Source organism: Pocillopora damicornis, chromosome 1 (assembly GCF_964200805.1).
Source record: "Pocillopora damicornis chromosome 1, jaPocDami1.2, whole genome shotgun sequence".
NCBI lineage: Eukaryota > Metazoa > Cnidaria > Anthozoa > Scleractinia > Pocilloporidae > Pocillopora > Pocillopora damicornis.
This window is the reverse complement of record NC_142670.1, coordinates 20,472,013-20,485,777: the sequence shown is the minus strand read 5'-3', so window position 1 is coordinate 20,485,777 and position 13,765 is coordinate 20,472,013. Positions and strand designations below refer to the sequence as shown.

The window sequence follows — 13,765 nt, the reverse complement described above, 5'->3', positions numbered from 1 at the left end:
CCATTCTGCACAAAAATTCAACATCGTCGCACTGCAGGCAACTAATAGAAGGCCATTTCCTTCCACAAAAACGACTTTACTACGATACTTTCCATATTTGTAAAAAGTCTCTGCGTCATAAGTTACTCCCATTTTCATATCACAGTGTATTACGCAAGTGTCTTCAAGTGCGCCTAAAAAAAAGGTTTCTGAGTTTGACCCTAACGAGGAATTTTGAATGGTGCGGCACGTCTGTACAAACCAAACAAGAAATGATCGAAATGACTGTTCCTCTCTGATGTATGCAATTTTCGCTGTTGTAGGAAAGAAGGTAAAATCCCCAAACAGCACAGTGTAAAAACTGAGAGACAAATATTGTATTTATCTCTATGTATGTGCGTTTTTTTCTGGTTCGTGACATCTCGGAAGAATAGGTAGGATTCAAACATTTGATCTTCCGATCGATACTTCGAATCTTCTACTACTGAGCTGTTATAAAATCATAACTATTAGACTATTCTAGTCGGCTAGATATTTGCTGTCGACTTGGTGCTTTTGTGCGATGGCCCGACGTGGAATGGAAGATGGCATCTTTAGTGATTGTTATGTAACAAAGGATGATAAGTGATTGATAACAGGCCGATATATCAGCCCTTAATTGAGGTCACATTCTTGATTACAACCTCATTATTGTCGGTAATTCAGACAACAAAGAAATGTAGCGCTATAAAATAAACGTTCCCCATTTTAAATTCCAACGTATATGGAACCCTTCAAATCTATCAAAAGGACGCTGTTATTAACTTTGTAGTGTCTTATTCCGGCTCGAGGTTGACGTGTTTGCCGTGCTACTGCATTCAAAAATATTAATAATTCTGCAAGTTGATAGAAAGAAGGTTCAGGCTTGTACTTAAAGCCAAGCAAGTTTAGGAACAAAGATATTCCTCATGATATACATTTCATTCGTGACTTTAGGAACCCCGTTTAATTTTTGAAATTGAAATTAATACTTCGACAGCACGGCAATAAACGAGAAAATAAATGCAAAGATGCTTGCAATACTTTGACTAGCTCGGTCTCTTACACAGGATTAGACGAAGGAAAAGTCCCACTATTTTATATGCACGGGCCAAGAGCAAATCTCATGTTTGTTTAAGTATACAAATTCTCAAAGGAGTCGAAAGAATATAGGTGGAGTTGATCAGGAGTTTCATTATCGTCAATCGTTTAACGGATTTGAATCAACTGATGAAAAGCCAAAATTGAAGACTTTTTGCTGATACTACTAGAATATCAACATTTATCAGACGTGATATCAAAGTCATCTTGGATTGCTTTCAAAGATCCATTCATAAGTGTTTGATGACTTACGCTCAGACGAGGTCAAGAGTCAAGAAAACGGAAAAAAAAGAGTAAAATTAATTAGTTTTGACAAATGCTTTTTTTTTTTACTTCAGGGAATATCATAAGTGACGCTTGCTCCAGTGGGTGGCGTAATCGCAAATTGAATGGGGCACGTGAGTTCGATATCCTGAAATCATGTTATACCTTTAAACAAAATTTGTATATAAAGAAGAAGTAATGTATCGGGGGAGGGGATAGAAGTTCAAAGACGGAGGGAAAGGGGGAGTGGGCCCCTATGCGAAATAATAGAGGGGGAAGGGAGCTTGGGCACTGAGATGTTTATCAGTGCGTTCAACCAAACCGATTTATTTTGTTCACAAAAAAATGTTATTCCAGAATATCCTTTCATAAAATTGTCATTTCCAATTATTGTTTTGCATGCCGCGTGGTTTGCACAATATAATCTCACTGTGGTTAAACCATGTACGCAGAGTTGCATGAGGCAATTATTTATAACTTCAGACCGCTTTGTTCCTCTGGTCTGACAAATTTATTCACTATATATACGTTTCTCTTTTAATATATTGTAGAATTTTATTCAATGACAGGATACTAAAGTATGAATCTACACGTTTTTCTATGAATGTGACCGTTTCTCAGTAATTCACATTTAAACCCAAAATAAGAATAGTACCATAAGAAGTTTGTAATGAAAAATAATTGATTTCGACATTCGAAATGATAGCGTTCTACTAACACTTGTTTTGTTTTGAATCTTTAAAGTCCCATAGAACAGCGATTGCAAGTATAATTAACGATGGTATATGCTCTAGCCATTTACTACTCGGATTTTAAATCGTTGGTTTAACCAAAGCTTTTGCCTTCAAGAATTAAGCACAGAATTCTGTGTACAAATCGAAAGGAACTGAGATATCATTGCTTTAGTGTGTGTGTTTTATGGGAGCTGTCTTCTAATTATGGCAAACAGCACTTGCATCCTCATGATGACCGCAGTTGTGATACCAACGATACCTACGGCGATACCACCCCCAGTAGTAGTAATAGTAGTAGTAGCTCCTATTCTCATACGGACAGTCCAGCAATGATTCCTCTTTACCTTCGCAGGAAATATGGTATCGATGAATAGGACCCGCGCCTTGCCCGTAAGCCGCACCACGAGGTGCGGAGGTTGCACCCTTAAAGCCCAACTCACGGCAAACGACATTGGCATCATTCAAATTCCAGGTGTGGTCACACACGGTGCCCCATTTGCCTCCCTCGTAAATTTCAACACGGCCATAGTGATGGGATCCTCCCGCTAACCGAACAACAGATGAACCATGGGTGCACTTCACACCAGCGTCCCGTTTATGAGTGCAGTCGTGCTTCCCCCATCCTCGATGTCTGCATTCATGGAGATAGGACTCACTTCCTGAACAAGACAAGTCGTCGAGCCATATTGGTCCGCTTCCTTCGCCATGTTGAGCGCCCTTATAAACTTGTATGGCTCTTTTGTAGCCAAGCTGTTTACATATTACGTTAGCATCATTCAAGTCCCAGGCATCGTCGCAGATGGTCCCCCATTTGCCATCGTAGAAAACTTCCACTCTGCCAGTTGACCGGCTGGTGCTGTTTATGCGCACGCTTCCATCGGTAATAGCTGACAATAAAGCAAGTGATATTTTGTTCTCGGGTAACAAAGTAAAGAAAATTCAAGCATGAGTGCGTCAAAATTAAAATAAAATAATCCTTCGTAACTGTGCGTTTTATCGGTTTCTGTGTCTAACTGTTCTGGCATGGAAAATGCGAATTATTGACAACAACGTTAATAAAATTCCGCTAAAGAAATCATCACATTTACCGACTCAGTCAGCTTTAAAAACTCTCTACGGTGGCTGATTTAAATAATTAACTCGGTTTGTGAAACCAAATTATCTTGTTATACCCCACCAACGCAGCACCACAGTTTTCGTAAAAAAACCTGTTACCTTTACATAATATACTTTACGTGTGTTTCTTACTCAAAACCACCCTACCTCGATAACGTGCGCGAAATCCCCCAAATTCCTTAGAGCCATCAGAAGTAAATTTCACGAGAAGTTCGTTGGACGTGCTTGTCAAAGATTGCTTGGGGAGAGTATTTCCAAACAGAGTACCAATTACTGGAGCAGATCGTGACAGGCCATTATACACGGTAACGATGTCGACTTTATCCTCGGTATCCAAACGTATAAATACAAGTTCAATATGTCCATTGGTGGTTATGTTCCACGTGCAATCCATTTTGCTTTTATAGGTTACTGAAACTCCAGGCTCATTTGACTCAATATATCCCATTGAATCGGACTGGACAACAGTCACATTTGCACAGGAGGGTATTACCGTGGCGTTCGGTGCTGTGAAATTTAAAACAATAAGCTTCTCTCCCATAACTCCAGTCTAAACTGCATCAAAATTCACTTTTCTTTTTAATCTTGTTTGTCGTGATTATGCAAAAAAATAATTTTAAAGAATACCGTATACGAATTACAGTGAAAGAAAAACTGTGTAGCTGATACAACGTGTTAAACAATTTATCACTACTGAACATTGAAAATGGCCCAACATGAAGTGTAAAATGTCACTTAAAGGAAGAAGGGAAATAAACCTTGGTGCGCTCTATACTTACCGCCACAAGTCTTTCCGGTTCCAGCCAACCCTGGAAAACATCTACATTTGTAGGTGCCAGGAATATTCTCGCAGACAGCTTGGGCATCGCACGTAAACGTTCCCAATCGACACTCATTCATATCTGTTTCCAGATGAGAAAGATAATAGCAAATTAGCTACAATGACTGTATAGTCCAATAGCGAGAACTTGCTCTTGCCAGTATAAATGGTGCCTGGTATTTACTCAGTTTTGTGTGTTTCAACAGAAAATAAGGAATGGGGCATTTAATGTAACACCATCATTTGTCAGATCTCAGCGGTATCGAGTTCTGTTTATAGGTTGAAACATACGATTAACGAGTGTTCACCAAAGAGAAGCGTTCTGAGTTTGTTTACGAGGCTCTTAAGTGGTTAATTGTTGATTGAATTGCGAAAAAAGGAAGAAAGAAACGAATGAAACTCAGTGATATCTAAATGAATAACGTTAGAATACCCTTTTAACGAGAATTAAACCAACCTTCGCAGTTCTTGTTTGCATCCAAACGGAATCCTTTATTGCACTTACAGGTGTAAGAGCCTTCATTGTTGATGCAATGGGAATCATGCGGGCAGTGATAATTGAAGTCTCTACATTCATCATAATCTGCAGGGGAAGAAAAATTTTGATGGAATTTTCGAAAGACAATTAAAAATATAAAGCAGCCCAAACTAAAGCTAGCCAACTTAAGAGAAGATGCGTTAACCAACATCGTGCATGGAGATGATAGCTTCATGTGTAAATTATGCTTACTAAGCGATGAGCTAACTTTAACCAACAGAAAGAACACTTTACTCCTACACTGCACTTCTTAACGAGAAATAGACATTTACAAAGTATTGTAGAACATCCTGGAAGTTTAGAAACCAACTATTCTGGTAGAATTTCATCAAAATTACGTAATTTGATGAAGATTCTAGAAATTTCCATGCTGTGTCATCAGAAGTTCAATTATGCGTGTCAACATGACTAAGCATTCTACAAATTTCCAGAAACTGCTCTTTACATTCCCTATCCATAACACTAAGCCGACTGTGATATGTGTACCTTCAGAAAATTTTAGGTGTGCTCTCCCATTAGCCTGATATCCCATTAGCAATAGAAATGATTGTTATCTTCACCAACCTTTCTTGCAGGTAAATCTGTGACAATCAGTACAGTTCACGTCATTCCACTCGTAATGATGGTTTTTGAGGAAGCCAAGAGTATGAACACAATCTTCATTGCCATAGTTGTTTGGTTGGCCCTTCGCCCAGTTCTTAAATTTAAATGTGCTCCCATCGCTCCACACGAACTTCCCTTCTGAGTTGATATCAGTGAGCCCTAGCCAAGAGTGCTCTCCGCCATGCAGACTCTGGACATAAACGTTTTCTTCCTGGCTGTGTATGCTTGGAAGGTTAGCTCCCTGCGTGGCGCATTTTCCCTGGCTGCTGCCCCACGAATCACATGCAGCCACTTGTCTATAGCAATACCCTCTGAAATAATTCCAGTCGTCGTCGCAAATGCTTTCTATAAATTAAATGATAACACACTTTCGTTTATTGTATCCAGATTTTCAGCATCTATTATACTTGTTCCTTTATCTAAGCAATCATTTCGAACGCAAATTTGCATAAAATAATTTGTGAGGTAAACAATAAGTAATCTGTGAAACGGGAATGAAATTTTAAGTTATAGTCCATAGATAGGGCATAAACTTTTATAAATGTATCCCCTCTCATTTCAGAATAATTTATTTTTGTTGCTGTTGTTCTATCATCGATGCATGCCATCTCTTCACCTCTCCGTCTATCCTGGCTTATTTTTCTGAACATGCAGGAAACACAACTTTATATCTAAGGTCATCAGAGGCACAAAGACACTGAGCGAACATTGGACTATAAAATCATATTTTACTTACCTCCCATCACTGCGTATGACACATTTAGTGGGTCAAAGCGTTGTACATACAGTTCTTTGACACAGATTCGAAATCCAGAAGTAGTGATAGACTAGGAAGGGAAAAAGTTATTAAAGATACACTAAATACAAATTCTCATACTCAAACCCCAAATAGGAGTAACGGAAATAAACAGAGAACAACCAAACAAAAATGAAAAAGAACATAGATGCAACAAAGAAAAAGAACAAAGAAGCTTTATAAGGGTATTTGATACTTCACAACACCAAGTTAGCATCCGTGAAACATAAAATTTCATCGGTACGTAAGTTTCCTGTAATAGTCCATAGCTTTTGAGGACCGTTAGGTTTTAAACATCATCCTTATGCGCCTCAACCAATAAGCACGAAAAAAATTGTTTCTTTACGAATACCTCAGCTGTCTATTAATTAAATGAAAGATGACTAATGATTAAGACAAAATTTAGAAATAAAGTAACAAATATGAGATATAAACTATTACAAGAGTGTAGAAGCAGCGTCAACGAGGAGAAAAACAAAAACAAAGAAGGATTCCATTTTCACTTGCTTACCTCGATCCAGCTCACGATTCCATTACACTCTGCTGCAGCATTGCCTCCACTGGTAGAATGTCTGGCAGTTACCAATATTGTTGGTGGGTAGGTGTAAGCCGACTGAAGGTAACTCACATCCTTTTGATAGAAGTAATAATTGATTAATCGATTAGCCTCTTTTACTGCCTTAAGGATAGGCGATCCCAAGTGCAGATTGTCTCAGCTAGGCATATTCTTGGTTAAGAAAGTTCCCCAGCGAGGTTTGAGATAAATACACGATTAAAATTAATTGAAAATTGATTCTGTATCAACAAAAGGCTTCCAGAACGAAATATAACTTTATTTGAATTAGGGTATACATCACTCACCTTACAGAAAGCGTAGTTGTAATTTATTGATGGCAAACCAACATTCGGAAACATGACTTCGCTGCTCTCTTTAACCATCGGTCTAGGTGTTTTGCCAATTGCAAGCCAGTTCTGATCCAAAAGATAAAGAGACGAAGAATCAGTTATCGTTTTTACTTGGTATCTATCAAATTTTCTCTCTGATATCAAATTCACATTCATTAGGCATTCATTTTATTCATTTTTACTGATACTATGTAAAGTCGTGTATTTTATGAGTCAATGTTGAAAATTTAAGATTCTTAGAGATGAAAATAGAGCTGGTAATGAGCGTACCGGATTGCTGTGGAGGGTGAGAAATTTCATGAAACGACAGCGAATAAACGACACATCCAAAAATAAAGATGGCATCGAATTAGACCCAGATTGGCACGAATCGAGTGCTTTCGGTTTTCCATATGTTTTAGACAACTTTAAATTTGAATTTGACAATTCCTACCACTGATATATCATCATGAACTCCAGCGAAGTTTTGAAGCTCCCTAAGACAAATCTGAAAAGAACTCGTGGAGACATCCTCAAGCCACACGGTGCTAGCATCGTGCCTGAGGCTTGATCTGTAATGGACAGCTGTGGTGAAGATTTGTGGTGGCTCAGAATACTTCCCCTAAGGAAAAAAAAGAAAATCCTACGGTTTAGGTCAGATTGATATAAAGGAGAAGAAACGAACCAAAAAAGTTATTGATTTAGCTCCAGTCTTAGCGGTTTTTAGCGTAAAGATATCTAAAGGTTTTGGGGACGGGGCAATATAAAAACAAGAAAAAGAAACATTTTAGCTATCTGGTAATAGCCACCGCGATGACCCTTAAACTGATTAAAGAAGAGAGAAGAGGAAAGGAAGAAAAAAGAAGTGTTGTGAAATGGAAAGGGTCAACCCATGAACTATTAGCTTGATCTCAAATGTGAATACAGCAGAGAACGTACTTTTGGAAAAGAAACGGTTCGGCAAGTGGTCCCAGTCCACCAAGTTAAGAACATCTCCTCGCCTGCTACTCCTCCAGGTGGGGCTCCCTGGTAGGCCATCCAGTCAATTAAAGCAAAGCTGTCTGCAGGGTAGTCATTCCTTCCAGCTCGCGTAACGCAGGCTGTGAACTGAGTAGTGTTGATGCTCTCGACCCAAGGTGTGGTGGCCTCGTGTACCAAAGTATCATCAGAATAGTTGAAGTGATTGACAGTCAGTTGTACGTAAATTTTCATTTGAGGATAGAAAATGAAGGGTTTAAAATCAATCACTTCACACTGATCCTCTGCCCACGAGGGTGTGTTCTGGAACTCGTGTCTGCCTTTCTGCATCGGAAAACCTACAATCATGATAAAAACCATCTTTGATTAAGTCCAGGTAAAAGTGGCGTCTTTATTTGAAAGTTAATTTGTGGGAAGGGGAAAACTCGAGGGTCTCAAACAGGTAACCAACTGAAGTATCCAATATGTTCTCCATGATTGCTTGGAAAGATATGTTTTTGCCAATTAGTGGTTAGAACAAGGTTACTACATAACTTTAGCAATTAAAGCAGAGATAAGGGCAAGATGATGGCTAAAAAGTAAGTCAGTTGAACTCTGCAAACCACTCATTGCGTATTTTGCTTACCTCTGCAGCTTCCTGGATGGTAGTTGGTGTAGTTTCCACGTGTTTTACAAATCTCTTTTTTGAGGAAACACATGTTTTTGAACGTGCGACCGTTGGAAGCACAGACTTGTTCCTCGTATGATGGGCAGTTATCCTTGCAGATACAATCAAATCTCCAGGGGGTATAAGCAAAGCAAAAGCTTTCGTAGGTACAGTTAACATTTCTGCACGGATCAAGGTCTGAAAACGAAAGAAATATTATAAATGATTGCTAAATTACATTTAATAATAAGGAGTGGACGTCAAAGAAAACATGAAATAATTTTCATACTTACCCCCAATAACCAAATAGTCTATGGACACGTCACTCCTTTGACTATCGTATCCTGCCCAGTCTTTCATACAAATTTGAAAATGTTTCGCGGTCACTTCCTACAACATGATGGTGCAAGAGTTCCAGAAACCAAAAGACAACGAAAGGAAAACAGCAAAAAAAATGCAACAAAAAGGGAGGAAAGCACACAAAAGGAAAAGGAAATAAAGAAAAGATTTGGCAAAAAAGAAAATGAGCAAGGGAAGAATGGGAAGAAAAGAAACTCACACAAAATCGAGAGAAGAAAATTACCTTAAACACACCAGGAAAGCAGAAAAATAAGGAGAATGATGTGATTAAGAAGTGGGCGACATGAGCCAAGAAACAGAAGTCACTAACTCCAATCGAACATTTGCATTACGCATCTTTTCAACCATTATGGTAGGCGAATTTATGAGTGATGTGCAAAGGATATTACATTTCAAGTTAAAGTCACCTCCATCCAGGTGATTAAAGGTTCCTTATACTTTGGGCTACAGCCATCGTGCGACTTATTTCCTTTGGCAGCATTGAAAACAGTCGTGAGAACCACAGGCGGCGTAAAAAATGGCTCGTCAAATTTGATAGTCTGTCAATAAATAAAAGAATATACATAATTAGAGTAACTGATTTAAGTTTGAATCCTGTGAAAAAAGGCATAGTGTTGTGTTAAGCTAATTTAGATCAAGTGAACAGAAAAAAGATTATGGCCTCCGTCATTCCTGGCTCTCGCACTAAGGCAGGAGTTTCTTAGACAAGAACCTACTGCGCCTATGTCACTACAATATTAACTAATAATTTTGAAGAAAGTAGACTTACCCTACAGAGAGCATACTTTTTTTGTGCTGCAGGTAACTCCTTTGATGAAAATATGATGCTTTTCGACTCTTTACACCTCCAGGAAGAAGGATAATTCTCGAAAGCCATCCAGTCCTTGAACAAGAAAAAAGGAACAATTTTCATTAAGTTTTGGCGAGCTAAACACTAAATTTTGGGCACATCCATATTAAATTGATTTGAGTACGAGCACCACAACATCAACACAATTAAATGAGCGACAGACTGAAAAGATGATAATCATAATATTAATGCTTGAGAAAATATATGAAATTATACTGATTATAACGATGATAACAATAAGTAATTTGAAATAGAGAAAACAACGGAGGAGGAACTGCATATGGATGAGCAAGGAGACAAACCAATTTATACCTATTTGTATGCACAAATTTTGTACATCTCCGGAAAAAAATGAAAAAACAACACAGAAAAAGATAACGGTTGTACAAGCAATCACTTACCACCCTGAGTTTTTCATGAGATCCATCAAATACCCTGGATTCACGAAGGCAGACCTCAAATTCACTTGGAGAAATATTCTCGATCCAAACTAGCATAGCGTCATGCTTCTGGTCCTTTATTCTGTGCTCAACAGTGACGTGAACTTTTGGAATTGTTTTAAAGCCCTGAATTATAGGGAATTAAGTGTTGAAGAAACGTTACATATTATTTGTTTCTTACTTCATATGTCTAAGTCAACTCTCTACACCAATTACCCCTAAAGTCTTCGAAAAATTAGGTAAAAAATATCTTACCTTTGGAAAAGTCACCCGGTTGCATTGCGATCCTGTAGTAAATCTACTAAACATTGTTTCACCTTGTTGAACTCCTGTCTGTGGACCTTGAAATGCAAACCAGTCGATAGTGAAATTATCTCCATTTCCTCGACCTCCTTCAACAACACAGGCCTTGAAACGATCGAATCTTATATCCTCCACCCATACAAAAATGGAATCGTATACACTGGACGATCCATTTCCACGGTTGACTGAAGCAAATACCCGTACGGGTATACCCTTGGTGAAACTTTTGGTAAATGTGGCATATTGGCAAAGGTAATCGTCGTCGGCTTGACTAAAGTGAATCTTTCCTCTCTGCACTCCTAAGTAGAAATTATGGTCTTAGATTATCTAAAATAGTACTACATATCTGCGAATTAAGAATGCCTTTCCAATTTTTTTTTTCGGTTGAACAAGAACCGAATTAATCACATATGTCAAAAAGCCAAATGAACAACAAAATTACAAGAAGGATGAGAAATGCCATACACTTCATCACGCTTAGGGGGCCAAGCTTGCTAGTTATTGTTCAGAGGGTGGCTTTTTCTTTTAACCAAAAATAGCAAATATTCTAGATGTGTAAAAAAGGTCTACTGAGAATATTTCAGGATATTTTCTTGGAGTTTTTAGTATCCGCTACGCTGTCATTAGATTATGATTTCATCACTGTAAAAGGGGTTAGAGGCACTTGCACCTATTCACTGTAAATATTCAACAAAATTGAATTTTTTATACGTTTTTGTAATTGTCTTCCTTGGCAAGTCTCAGAAATTATGAACGATCGTTCACCTATTTTTCCTTCAATATTTTTTCCCAGACCCCTCAACCATTTCTTTCTATGCCAACCTAATTACAGAAGTTTCTTCGTTGTAGGCTAAATAATCAAAATATTGCGATTGCATTTTTCAAGCTCATCTAGATGCGAAACTTTATTTGGTGGTGCACGGTATTCCCTTTAACAAGATTTTATGTATCACGTTGCGCTTGGGTGTGTCATTATAAAAGAATTCACGAAGCTCTGAATTTAGATTAATGCTTTACTAAATAACGCTAATGAAAGGTATATAATAGCCTGACTTGAAAAAAGTGAGAGGTAAAACTTGAAAGATTCAGAGAAACCAACCTTTTCCTTGGACGCCACCAAAGATGAAGAAACAAACCAACAACAATGCTCCCTGCCTTGCAGACAGCATCATCTCTTCACTGTGTCATCGACGTGTACGCCCCTGTTGGAGTGGAGACGTCTCCAAGAGGCAAATGAATTTACGGTAGATGTAACACGACTGCGTAATCATCATTTACGTAAAGTATCTGAATCGCGTGTTTCAGCACATTATTGCATAAGATTCCTTTGACGAGGTCACTTGAACAATAGCAATTGCGACATGGTAAAATCTACTTATTCCCAATGCCATTGGCAAATAGAGCAAGAATTTTTGCCAAACAGTTAATTTCTCGAGAACACGCAAAAGCTGTGCAGCATTTGTATTGCCCGTCGGGAATTTTGGCAGCTATTACAGCATTTCTTTTACTTTGCTAGGGGCGAAGGAAAAAATATTCTATGTCCATTTTTTTAAAACATTGCCTTATCTTGAGGGGAAGAAACACCACTGATCAAAACGTGGATTCTCCTTTCACGGGAATCACATATTTCTGATTGTGATATTCTTAGCTCCTCTTAATTCAGGCAATTTTCCAAAATCAGAAATTCAGACATGCAAAAACAACTTTATGTTCTTCTATTATGAATAAAACCTTGAAAATAATCTACAAGAAACGAAATAATATACGTGATAGAGTTTGTTAAAATAATTTTAGCTCATTACCTACACGAAAGAAGGCGAAACTTTTAACGTCAAGAATGGCTTTGTGAGAATTTTCTTTGCTCGTTGTGTTCAGCTAAAAAGAGGTCAAACTTGTTGACCCCACCTCCAGTGTTCAAAACGCGTTATGCAACGGTGGTTAGCCCCTCTAAAACAATCGTTTATTTTATCGCATTCTTGACAACATTCCTTCCATTCACGTTTCTCTCTCCCCCAAAAATGTATATCTTCTAATCTCAAATGTTAATTATACCCATTTCAATTGCATTGAGAAATGACAAAAGAAAATTAGCTTTTTGTGGAGATATGATTATAAAACAAAAAAGGATCTTTCACTTCCGTTACTAAGGAATACTCAGACTAAGTAATTCCATCTGTTTGAAACAAGGTTCAAGTTACGACCTTGCGATTAGTACTTCGAATCCTCTACCAAAGAGGTACATCGTAAAAGGAACTCGGTCAAAATGAGTTAATGACTTCAGTATCCTTATGAGACAAAAATCGGTAAATGCGCGGTAAAACACGTATGAAGTAATCCTGTATAAAACAAGTGATATCGATAATGTCCCTGACGTGATGATTGGTAATTAATCGATCCATATAAAGCCAGTGTAATATTACTTAAGTAAGGTCAAATTCTTGATTCAAATCTTTTATTTAATTAAGCTCTTTGATAACGAATAAAACATTGATCTAGCTAATTGAATTCCACCTTAAGCAGCATTAAACGTAAGGTTTAACAAGATTTCGTCTTAAGCACTTTCAGCGGTGTGCAGCCTTTTGCACAGGAAGGAAATTAGGGCTAAAGTGAAAGCAAGATTTCGCAAAATATCAGTTTTGATTTTAAAAGTATGGAAATGAATGAAGGAATCACAGGAATATCTTCAGGCAACACTCTGGGTTCCATTTACGATTTGATCTTCCAACTAAAAATTTTTAGTTCATTTTGCGTGTTGTAAAAAACCTGTTAAACCAGTCGGCTGCGCGGGCTAAGCTTCCCAATCCACTTTGCTTTTCTCACCTTATGAGAAATGAGCAGAAACACTTGGCAGAAAAAAGCAGTAAAAATACGGCTCAACTCGTTAGAATACTCAACGATACTACACATTAAAACGTCTCATAAGGTGTATACGTCGAAAGGTTTTCGCTATGCTCATTAAGTAAAGATCCACTAGGTAAGACATCTAAGCTGACATTGCACGAAATTCAACTTCCATTGAGAAAAAGGCAGCCAGGGATTACTTGAGCTTAAACGAGGTTAGAAATCAAGACGACAGATTTAACTTAATCTGATCAGTAGGAAAAAATTGAAATCGATAAATAAAAGCAGTAGTAAGGTACACTTTGATTTAGTTTGGAAGAATCTCCTTTAGAAATCTACTTTTGTTAAAAGAAAGCTATCTATTTCTAAATTTTGTAATCTAGAGATAACTGCTCCACCGGATTCTGGCTGCGAAGGTCATTTCAGTGGCGTTACACAATCAAAACGGAATAACAAACCGTATGTTGATATCTAACTCCTGTCTCCAAGGGGA

The 13,765-nt window shown here is 37.9% G+C and overlaps 1 protein-coding gene and 1 long non-coding RNA gene across 2 annotated transcripts; one reads left to right on the top strand and one right to left on the bottom strand.

The window, feature by feature from the left end:
* Positions 1-143: 143 nt before the first annotated feature.
* Positions 144-3,080, top strand: LOC149052682 (uncharacterized). The gene is made up of 3 exons (XR_016186325.1): positions 144-310; positions 1,437-1,496; positions 2,449-3,080. It is a non-coding gene; the product is annotated as an uncharacterized LOC149052682 (long non-coding RNA).
* On the bottom strand, positions 1,851-12,295 carry LOC113666905 (uncharacterized). The gene is made up of 17 exons (XM_027182708.2): positions 11,531-12,295; positions 10,384-10,730; positions 10,090-10,254; positions 9,608-9,721; positions 9,246-9,377; positions 8,772-8,868; positions 8,458-8,676; positions 7,794-8,170; positions 7,309-7,476; positions 6,831-6,941; positions 6,481-6,600; positions 5,910-6,000; positions 5,135-5,518; positions 4,490-4,615; positions 3,992-4,114; positions 3,360-3,719; positions 1,851-2,983 (listed from the first exon to the last, which is right to left on the bottom strand). Exons 1-17 carry the CDS (start codon positions 11,601-11,603, stop codon positions 2,295-2,297), a joined length of 3,696 nt encoding a protein of 1,231 aa, XP_027038509.2. The 5' UTR covers positions 11,604-12,295; the 3' UTR covers positions 1,851-2,294.
* Between the last annotated feature and the right edge of the window lie 1,470 nt (positions 12,296-13,765).

Bases quoted from the DNA above. Each gene is read 5' to 3' on its own strand.
- LOC113666905 (XM_027182708.2), bottom strand. From the start codon at position 11,603: ATGATGCTGTCTGCAAGGCAGGGAGCATTGTTGTTGGTTTGTTTCTTC. The intron at 9,722-10,089 runs GTAAGTGATTGC...TTCTTGTTCAAG, and splicing joins CTCATGAAAAACTCAGGGTG to GACTGGATGGCTTTCGAGAA. The intron at 5,519-5,909 runs GTAAGTAAAATA...TTTAATTTATAG, and splicing joins GTCATACGCAGTGATGGGAG to AAAGCATTTGCGACGACGAC.